Source organism: Colobus angolensis, unplaced genomic scaffold (assembly GCF_000951035.1).
Source record: "Colobus angolensis palliatus isolate OR3802 unplaced genomic scaffold, Cang.pa_1.0 Scaffold62, whole genome shotgun sequence".
Classification (NCBI taxonomy): Eukaryota; Metazoa; Chordata; class Mammalia; order Primates; family Cercopithecidae; genus Colobus; species Colobus angolensis.
In genome coordinates, this window is record NW_012119821.1 from 3,022,473 (window position 1) to 3,033,711 (window position 11,239).

Here is an 11,239-nt window from a genome sequence, read left to right on the forward strand (position 1 = left end):
GTCTGAGCCACACTACAGCCAGAGGCTCTCAGGTTGGTGTCTCTGACCAATTAGAGAAGATATTAATTAAGTCCAAAAAGGCAAGTTGTTTTTGAATGTTTTTTGGCTCTCTCACATTCTTACATCATAAAAGCATTTGTCACAGTGCTTTTGTACATCTAAATCTAAGAAACTGATTTATGGGAAGTTTGTATCATGTTCATCAGAAAGGCAACTTCAAATTGTGTTCAAATCCACTTTATTAAAATTATTTTGCAATTTTAGCCGTACAAAATCTTTTGACTATGACCATGGGACACAGACGTGAGTTTATGTTTTGGTTTGTTGTGGTTTGGGGAGCATGTACTTTTCTAAATCCTCTCCACTTCCTTTCATTACCCAATGGCAGAGTGCTGTCAGTTCCTCTCTCTTATTCATAGAAAAGAAATTCGTAAGGTAAGACTGAAAAAATAAAATCTACAGATTCACAAAATTATCTTCCAATATTAAGAACATACAAAGTATACTAAAGACATCTACGTTTAGTCCTCCAGGTAACAAAGTAAGCATTTGATGTTTGAGGCTTCTGTTTTTACTTCTTGCTAATTACAGTTCAGAGACCAAAGTATTTCCAAAAGCTATGAAAACCCTCACTGACACTCCTAGTATGGATTCAATGGAATCAGAGGATAGAACTAGGAGAGCATGTGAAAACTTGCCTTTAAAAATCACAAGACTTTCTTTTCCTTAGTGGGACTTTTCTTCTGCAGTAGCTGAGGGCACTACTTGCTTACTTAATGCCTTATAATTAGCATCTGCCTTACAGTAGATCTAAGTATTGGCTTATTTAAGTACATTACTGGATAGCACATGGTAGGTAGCCTTTTTGTCCAAGGCAAACATACGGCCAGGCTTAAAGTAAAACCTCAGAGGGTTTGGTGCTCCTTAATTGTTCTCCAGTGAGCCCGAAGTTGCCTGAAAAAAGGGAAAAAAATAAAACTGTGTAAGAATCTTCACAAAAGACATTTTAGCTCGTTCTAAATAGTTCTGCTTTTGTAGCACTGTATGAAAACTCAGCAAGGGCAAGGGAGCCTTGTTGTTTTTCCTGCAATAAGAATATCTCTTAGGGTTTGGAATGTGGAAGATAAAGATGAAGTGGGACAATAATGAGAAAATTCTGCCCTGGCTTCCCTCAGAGGCTGTGCTTTCACTAAGACTCATAAGGATTGTTTTGGTCTCCATTTTCACACATTGTCTATTTCTGGATATTCTGATAATTAAATATAGACTATTCCTCTAAATGACAAACTTATTTCAGAGGTAGAAGACTGCCCTGCTATGTTAGTGTTGGTTGCCTTTTTATTTTTAGTAGGAAATGCTTGTTTCTCAAGGAGGAATCTGTTAGTATAGTTTATTCTTATTTGTGGTATAAATGGCATAACAACTCTAAGAATAAGCAACCTTGGCAAACAAAACAGACAATTTTCTTTAGTTATATCATCAGAATAATCTTTACAAAAGTTGACTATGCAACTTATTCCTGTTGGTCCAGCAAATTAGACCTATGAATAGTAAGTCATGGTAGGAAGAGTTATATCAAATAAGAGTTTTCACTCTTATTTCCCAAGTAAATGAAAACATTTTAAGCACACATTTTGAAGTTTCTCAAATAATCTTTGGATCTAACATAATAAGTTTCTAAAAATAAATTGAAGAGATAGTCTCTAAAGTTAAATAAAACAATCAAGATATATTGGGCCTTACCCATGAGTTAAGACTCATCTCATTCTTTGCATACATATAGTGTAATAGTGCCAACCTGCAAAGCATTTAAACCTAGAAGAAATCATACTCACATATGGAGTTCTGATTCCAAATTTACTATGGAATGTCATGGTGACTTTGTTTTTATGTCCTGTTCTTTGATCAAAGGCATGGCACGTATCGAAAGGCGGACTGTACAAGTGAAGGCTCACGGCAAGTTCCGTGTGGCTGATGTTCTCTACTCGATGTAAGCCAATGGAATCTAAACAATATCCAAGAGGGAAAAATAGATAAAGGAGCCTAGACAACAGCTGCAGGTAAAATTTCTGTGAGTCATCTGAGATCATGAATCAATTGTGATGCAAATGCAATAGATATTAGAATTGAACTTGTACTTAAAGATAGTAAGTAACACGCATGCATTAGCCTCTGCTCCTTCCTGAAAACCCTCTCCAATGGCAGTAAAAAAATGAAAAAGACATCAATATACAAAGACAAAATAGGAAAAGAGAAAACACTAACAAAAGTTTGAAAGCTTGGAAAGTAACATGGATAGCTTTACAGAGCAGAGAAAGCTAAATCCTTAGCCATCCATGGGGAAAGTCAAGAAATAACCTGATTTATATCTTGAAACCCCAAACAGCACAGGAATTGACAGCACCAGGTACTTCTGGAAATGAGGGTAAAGATAGGGCTGTAGATACAAGAACTGGTTTAAAGCCTGTTTAAGAAGTAGAGTCTCAAAACCCTTTTACCAATTCTCTCTCTTCTTTCTTTTCAGCAGCAGACTAAGATCCAGTCTCTAGGTGTAAGAGATCAACTTGGGACTGATGGCAATCAGGTGAAAAACAGATGAATTAAACAAAAGCTTCCATACTGGATGGTAAAAATTCCTGCTTTAGTCATCACCTAGCTGCAAGAATGCTGCCAGACAAGATTTTTCTTTCCAGGCAGAAGATAGGAAGCAGCTTCTCAGAGAATCTGATTGGCTCAAGAAAAAAGCTTTAAAGATATTGTCGCTGGAAGTTCCTGAAGGAAAAGGCTCTGCTAGACTATCAAAAAGTGAAATCCAGTTGACAAGCTCCACTCATGTTCAGGGTTACCAATTAATTTTTTTGTTCTTGGTTTTTAAATATTAGCAAATCGCCAAGGTCACCAGACATTTGAGCAAGGCCTCTAGTATGAAAGACAGAGGTCAGAGCAAACAAAAAAGCAACCTGCAACAGAGACTACTCAGGGGAAGTGTTCAAAAGCCTATCATTAACATTTTCCCAGAAATAAAATACCATAAAAGGGACTGTAATACAAAAAGAGGTTGAAGAAACAGAAACCAGAAAAGAGTTGGCAGGAAATGCTGAGGAAGACTCAAAGAACAAAAGGACAAAGACAGAAAATAGAAAAGAAAGAGAAAAAAAAATAAGGAATCATTCAAGAAGTTTAATATCTAAATAGGAGTTTCAGAAACAGAATTTAAAAAAAAAAATTCAAAGAAATAACCTTTGAATGTTTTCCTGAGTTGAAGGACATGAATTCCCAGATTTAAAAACCCACTGAGTACCCAGCACAATGAATGAGTCATCAAACAAGATACATCAGTGTGAAATTTCAGAATACTGGGGATAGAGAGAAGGCACCAAAAGAGAAGGTCCCAAAAGTTTCTAGAAAGAAAAAAAAGGTTTCATAGAAAGATTCAAGAATTAGAATGGCACCAGGGTTTTGTTTCGGTTTTGTTTAAAAAAAAAAAAAAAGACAGGGTCTCATTCTGCTGTCCAGGCTGAAGTAAAGCAGTGGGCTCTTGGCTCACTGCAGCCTCCACCTCCCGGTCTCAAGTGATCCTCTCACTCAGCTTCCCAAGTAGCTGGCACTATAGGCACCTGCCACCACGCCCTGCTAATTTTTGTGTTTTTGGTAGAGATGGGGTTTCAACATGTTGCCCAGGCTGTTCTTGAACTCCTGGGCCCAAGCAATTCTTCCATCTTAGCCTCCCAAAGTGCTGGGATTAGAGGTGTGAGTCACCACACCTGGCCAGCACTAGCCTTCTGATAAGAACACTAGAAACTAAAAGACAAAGGAATTACCCTCATGGTTATGAGGGAAGATGTTTACCAGGTGATAATCCATACCTAGCTAAATTATCAATCAAGTTGTAAGGGTTGAATACAGAGATTTTTAAATATATGGGGTCTTAAAAATTTACCTTCCAAGAATCCTTTCTTGTGAAGCCATTGGAGCATATGCTCCACCAAAACAAGGGCATCAACCAAGAATGAAAAAAAATCATGAGATCAGGAAAGAAGGGATGCAGCCACAGGAAAGAGCAAAGGGAAAGCTTGAGAGGATGTAAGCCTTATATTGTAAGGAATCTCAGGATCACAGTCACCCCGGGCCTAGAGATCAACCAATCTGTGCTGAAGCAGTCAAGAGGCCCCGGGAGAGAGAGCTTCAAGAAGAGTTTTTAAAACACACACACACACACACACACACACACACACACACAAAACAAAAAAACAAGATGAAATACTCAATTTAAAATGTTAATAAACTTATATAGTTACAAGAAAGTTTCGGGGATTAATCAAGTAATGAATTTAGTGTAACTAATGTAGGCAACCTATGTGGCTTTGTGCTTTCTTCATGATCTAGCTCCATGAGTGCGGATCATAAAGAATGAAGCATAGAACCAGAAGACTTAAGTTCTACTTCTAACTAATTAGCGAAGCTATCTTAGAACAAGTCACACCTTCTAGGATCTTTCATTTTCCTTATTTCTGAAACTGGGGCCTAATTCTCAGATCTGCAAATTCTTTGATCCTATAGCTTGTTGCGTTCATAATATACTGGCTTAAGCACAGTTTTGAAGAAATGTTCACCACTGCAGGTTCATGCATTATCTAATGCATGCTGACAATCCTGCAAGCAAAGACCCTGCAAAAACAAGTCGCCCATCCTTTAGAGAAGCTCCTATTAATAATCCAGGCATTATTATTATATTTTGATCTTTGCGTCTTTTTCCTTTATGGTCATGGTGTACCCTCTGTCACAGTAATACTGGACTTTTCTTGGTGATATTTATGAAGGACAGTTAGGTCCAGGCCCTGTCGACCTTTTGCCCATTACAATAGGCACCTAGGTCTCCTTGGCCCAGTCCTCCCTTCTCCTCCACCCTATGTTGCATGCTGCTACTAAATCAATCAAGATATTCCCAATTACAACTCCGCTGACCAAAGTGCTTACTTTTAGCTGGTCTTGCAGGCCCATACCGTGAGCTCACTTTACTCTCCTGCTAATCCACTGACCAAACCCATTCTTCTTTCTTTACTTCCCCCAGTGCTGGAATAGTTTCCATTTTTCACAACGATTGTACCTTCACTTGTGCTCTTCCTTGTACTTGAAACATCCTTCCCCCTGATCACTATTCATCTCCACCCCTACTCCTGCATCTGTAAGAATCAGAGGTTGAAAATTTGTGGCTTTTAAGTTATTTGGGTAATTAGTCTACAGAATAATTAACATATCCCACCCAATATTTTACTGATTGCCAAATTTCATATAAAACACAGAATTTCCAACTTCTATTGAGAAAGAAACCAGGCTGATCTCACTGGAGCTGGGTGGCCACTGCCGTCACCTTAGTATGTGGCTTGTATACTCCAGTTCATACCAGGCCTCACCACAGCTTTATCCCTGATGTATATCACTTCCTTATCTGTTTGGATTCTATAGGATTTTGCATTGAAGACCCTTGAAAAAGCTTACGTATTCTTAAAGATCTAACCTGTTTTCACAAGCACTCTGACTCCAGCTGGAAGTAATTATTCTGAAAGGTGTGTGGCTTTATTGTGAATATACAGACAACAGACATTGTTCTTGGAAATCTGGTGTGCCTTATAGATAGCAACCCTCACATTATTTGGGTAAATGAATCAGAGCTTCCTGCCACATAGGAAACTAACATCCTTGTGTTATGTGAATGAGGGAAAACTTCCCATACCATCTGACCTTTGCAAGTAACTTGCATACAGGCCAAATATCGAGGCCAGTAAGATTTATGAAAAAAAAAAAACTAGCTTTGCCAAAAAAAGTCCCCCAAAACTCTATAATACTTTATATAGGTGGGGTACATGCTGAATAAGAGCATAGGTTTTTGGATCAAATTGCTTAGGTTCAAATTCTGGTTGCCACTTAGAAGCTCAGTGACCTTGGACAAATTCTTTTATCTTCCTATGTACTGACAACTTCATATGTAAATGGGAATAAAAAACTATCTGCCACATATACATTTTAATGAGCTTTTTGGAAAGTTACTATTCCTTTTAGGAATATGGAAGTTAATCACTGCCTCTCTTGAAAAGTATTTGGCTATCCCATATCTCATTTAGAAAAGATAATGAAATCTTGGTAAGATATGTATAAATCAATAGCCAATAATGTGCTTTATAAAATTTCCCTGGAGGATACTTTTTAGGTATGCTATATGTATTTTAGAAAAACAGAGACTAGCTAAAATTCTTAATTAGTTACAGAACATTTTGTTCTATTCTCTAACACAAAGCTAATGTTTCCAACTTGATCTCTTTTGTTGAAAGACTCCACTGAAGTAAATTCGTATTTTATTTTAACTGTCTTGTCTTGGCAAGTAAATGACTTTTCAGTGGATACTAATCTGCATGCATATGTTTTCAATAAGTGATTCCAACCCAGGTGCAGGTTTTGTTAAAAAACAAAACCTGCTATGTTTAAGTCATTTCCAAAGTATTTTAAATCATGACTCATGATCCAGGTTTTACTGCATAAAAAGTATAAGTAACCAATATTTCAGACAAAAGGTCATGGCTCTTCCCACTTGCCCTTAGAAAAGGAATAAGATGTTACCATTGATGTAGGCACACTGGTTTTCCCTCAAGACTCTTTCAGACTTCTTGACCATCTCATTGGATTTTTTGTCAGGCCAGGCAAATAATGTCTCCTTTAGATTTCCCTGTAGCATCTTCAGAAAGCAGTGGGAGTTGGTATGATCATGAATACTGCTACATGTACACAAAATGACAATCAAACTCAGTAGATGGTCTAGTATCCAGACCTGCAGTTAACAGTCTTCCCAGAACTGACACCTACACACCATCAATAAGCCATCTCCCCAGCCAAAATCCATTTCAGCTGAATTTGTAAAATGTTATCAATTTACAGTTCAACAATGTTCAGGGTAAAGTAATAATATGTCATCTATATCAATTCATATAAAAAGTACAATTTTGATGCAAACCTCTACTAAAGAACAGTTTTATTAACTTTGTTATACTACTTTGATAATAGAAACCCAAAACCAGCAACATTTTATCTTCCCCCAAATACATACAACTCACTTAAACTGGGCTAGAATTTGATTATGAAAGTACATTAGAGAAATTTTAGAAAGGATTAAGACAATCATCCATAGTAATTGTACCACATTGAGAAGATCCACTTAACATTTAATGCTTTTTTCCCCAAGGCTTTTCTCTTTTCTCCTTCCTTTGGGGAGCTGTAAGGAGAGAAGGTATCTGTATGTGTATTACCATCCTAAAGTTATACTGTACATAAAATGTTAACACTGTGCCAATTTAGAGTGCTCTACCTGTGATTACCTTCCAACATTGGTGGGAGAAAGTTAATTGCATTTGAGGAAACAAAAGATTTATTTATGCAATCTTAGAGTAAATAGTATTTAACTATATGAGGCAGTCGTGATTACAGTGTTAATTAAAATATATGTGTCTATATACATTTTGGGTATTCATTTCATATACTGAATTTTATTAATCTATATATGTACCATAAAAAGAATTTGTTTCCTAAATCCACAGAGCCTAGTCCCACTCTGGACATAATGTGCTTTCAAAAATATTGAGAGAATGAATGGAAACACTTCATTTCATATGAGTAAATAAATGCACTCTATAGATCTAACTTTCTAAACACTTATAAATTCATGTTTCCTTTCATAAAAATGGATCTAAATTATTGCTTTTACCATTCTCAAAAGACTGAGAAAGATAGTAATACTTAGTTGATAATAAGACTGTCAAACGTGAAACTAAAGCCAAATTAAGGAGCTAAGTTTCAAGGAAACAGTATAAATTGCCTTTGCAGTAAAGAAACTAAATAATTAACTTGAAGTAGAAAGCAATTTTCTGAATTTGCAATGCTTTTCTAGCTTCTCCATCCTTTGGTCTTTGGTCCCACGATTGTTTACACACCTCAAACGCCACAAATGTCAAGTGTAAACACAATTTCACATAAAATTTAACTCCACAGAAAACAGAGTACGGTTAACTTAAGGGGGTTACTTACCTCCTTTGATTGGCTATTCATTTCGGGGGCTGCTTTTAATATGTGTGGTGTATGCGTGAATGCCCTGCGCTCTCATGAGAATTTTTGTGGAGATTAGGGAACATTATGAACAAGCAATTAGAAAATGAGGGCTGGGTGTGGTGGCTCATACCTGTAATCCCAGCACTTTGGGATGTCGAGGTGGGTGGATCACCTGTAGTCAGGAGTTCGAGACCAGCCTAACCAGCATAGTGAAACCCCTGTTTCTACTAAAAATACAAAATTAGCCAGGCAGGGTGGCGCATGACTGCAATCCCAGCTACTCGGGAGGCTGAGGCAGGAGAATCACTTGAACCCGGGAGGTGAGGTTGCAGTGAGCCGAGATCGTGCCATTGCACTCCAGCCTGGGCAACAAGAGCGAAACGCCGTCTCAAAAAAAAATAAATAAATAAGCAAAAAAAGAGATTTGTTAGTACTTGTAAGGCCTGTGGCTAACCTGGTACTATACTTTTCATATGCTAGAAAACATGCGGTAATAAATATCTGTGAATGAATAGTTATTTTACCTGCCATGTCCTTCACCCCAACAGAGAATCATCAGATTAAATTTTCCATTTCCTTGATCCACAAGATTTCGGGTATACCTAAAAAAAAAACCAGTATATTCAGAAGTTTTAATCTGGTTGCTGAAACAAGCGCTGGAAAAAGTAAGTGTGTCACCAAGTACCATTTATTCACAAATGTTAACATTTCCCCCTCTAAGCAATGTTGCATGCAGTTTTCTAATTAGAAATTCAACATAAATGAAAAATCCTTTTTCACAGTTAATTTTGAACTGCTGCATTTACAGAAGTAGCTGCTCAGTTTTAATTAATGGCACGGGAAAAATAACAGGAAAAAAAGTAAGTTTCTCAGAGAAAAGTATTTCCAAAGTGCATTACTGGTTCAGGCAAGAATGTTGCCATTGTATTTTTTTTCTTCTTTTTTCTTTTTCTGCCTGTAGCTAAATCAGGACTTGAGAAACAAGATTTCATTAAATAGCTGTTCTAGAATTCTTAGTTTCACTAAAGCCTAGACACAAACCACATTCAAAAGCCCTTACAATGAAAAGTCTTCTGTGGGGGTTGATCTAAGTACCAGAACAAAGAAGACTACATTAGTGAAGTAAAGAAGACTCTAAACCTCTTACAATTAGGAGAAACCAGTAACTGGCAAACACATACACACAGACACACATAGCACAACCAACCATCACCACCACCACCACCACCAACAACAAACTGCAAACCACGACCATAACGATAGCACCAGGAAAAAAGCAAAATCAACGTCAACGTTTCTATTGGTCCAAGGTGTACTGTTGACAGCATCTAGTTAGCAAAGTTTCATAATTATGACATTCATTTAGGCTGTCACGTTAAAGAAAGGGGATCTTTACTCCATTTTTGGGGAGTTTTTGTTCCCTTGGTCATCAGTTAACCCTTGTCTAGCATGCCCCTCCCATCCTGTCCCATTCCTCCCCACCCCCAGGTGCCCGAAGAGCACGATCCTACTTTGTAGCTCTTTATGACCTAACAAGAAGCTGTGCACAAAACCTTCAATTCACAGTAAACTGAGTTCCTGCAGAAGGAACTCACAAGTCTTAGGATAATCTTTCTTGCTTCTCTAAGGCTTCTTTCAAAGAATTCACAGCCTGGCCCATACTGGAGCACATTGTGTCTTGATTCTTCTGCACTGGCCCTCCCGAAGTCAGAGAACAGAATCCTTCACAGAGCTAGGAATTTATTTAATGCAAAAAATACTGTAGAATTGACTTCTCTCCCATCTCCTGTCTTCCCCCAACTGCCCACTCAGGACTACATCCACTATGTTAATGAGCTGTACTTCAGATATCTGTGGAAAGACCAATCAAACCGACTGGTTGCCCTTCAAAAAGTTTAGAGTTTGTCAATCAAGACTACTTCAAGGTCCTTGAAAATACACTTGTTCTAAAGATTAAAGATTAAAAACGGTTACAACCTCTCCTGGTTTAATAGTGGTTTAGAGTGTAGGCTCTGGAACAATAATGCTAACCTTGCTACTCGATAGAAGACCTTGTGCAAGTTTTTCAACCTCTTCATTGCCTACCATTCTTCATATGTGTCAAGTAACTGGAAGAGTATCTGTCCGATAACAAATCTTCAATTACCTGGAGCAAATGCAAGAAAATTTAAAAGCTAGACTCTCTGGTAGCTTTCACCGCTACGGAAGCGCTCTACCATGAACTAAGCTGACAGGAGCCAAAGGAATTTCCTCAAGTCACTTGTATATGAAAACTGGGATCCTTAGTGGGCTTCACTTTTTCTATTTCAAATCCTAAAATACAGTTGAAACCGCCCATGCCAACAAAACTTTACCAAACATCCTACCTGTTAAACAGTGACTAAAAGAACCTGTTCCCAAGAAAAACAAACTTACTTCTTTCCTTATTTTCTTTCACTTACCCCTTTCTCCCAACCTTAAACCCAAAAAACCAGTAAGACTGATGCGCTGGCTGCTCAGAAAAAGTAGAACCTCTCACACTTCGGGGTGATTAAATTTTACCTCTGGCCCCGGAGGATTGGCAGAGAGATTCAACTTAATCACCAAGCCAAGCAGGGGCTGCAAAAAAGTCAGCTTACCAGGGCACCTCACTCAAATACATCTGGGAAGTAGGAGTCTTCAATTTACATTGCGGATACTCAGAACCAAGGCTAAGACAAATCAGATCGTTTGGGGGCTGAAAAAAAATGACGGTCGAATATTCAATTTGCGAAACCTGGCAGTGGTTTGAATAAACCCGCAGTCGGGGAAGTTGGTTTGGGAAAGGGAACAGCAGAAATTGCGTAGCGGCAGCTGACGGCCACAAGACGCTATTTTACGTGAGTAAAAATGCCTGCTATAAGGTGCCCGGTTGCAGGCGACAGAAGGCGCAGTGATGGAGAACGGACGGGGGTGACTTGTCTTCTTTATCATCACCCACTTCTCCCGACGGCTGAGGTATTGCTCTCCTGGGAGCAGCCTCTGCTAGTACCGCCAGACAGTTCCTGAAGCTGCCAGGCGGGCCTGAACCTCAGTGCCGTCTCTCCGCATCTCCGCGCCGGGGGCTAACGATGGCTTGGGAGTGTGGGCATCGCTCCCGAGGCCGGGGGCAGCAGGACTGGTGGTT

At 38.5% G+C, this 11,239-nt stretch overlaps 1 protein-coding gene across 1 annotated transcript in view; it reads right to left on the reverse strand.

Moving 5' to 3' along the window:
- Nucleotides 1-221: 221 nt before the first annotated feature.
- Nucleotides 222-11,239, reverse strand: part of CDO1 (cysteine dioxygenase type 1) — a 12,084-nt gene continuing 1,066 nt past the window's right edge. Inside the window, exons 2-5 of the mRNA XM_011963664.1 lie at nt 8,619-8,696; nt 6,616-6,770; nt 1,836-2,005; nt 222-954 (exon numbers count right to left, since the gene is read on the reverse strand). Coding sequence (XP_011819054.1) covers nt 925-954; nt 1,836-2,005; nt 6,616-6,770; nt 8,619-8,696 — 433 coding nt within the window. The 3' untranslated portion in view covers nt 222-924. The remainder of the gene's footprint in view (nt 955-1,835; nt 2,006-6,615; nt 6,771-8,618; nt 8,697-11,239) is intronic.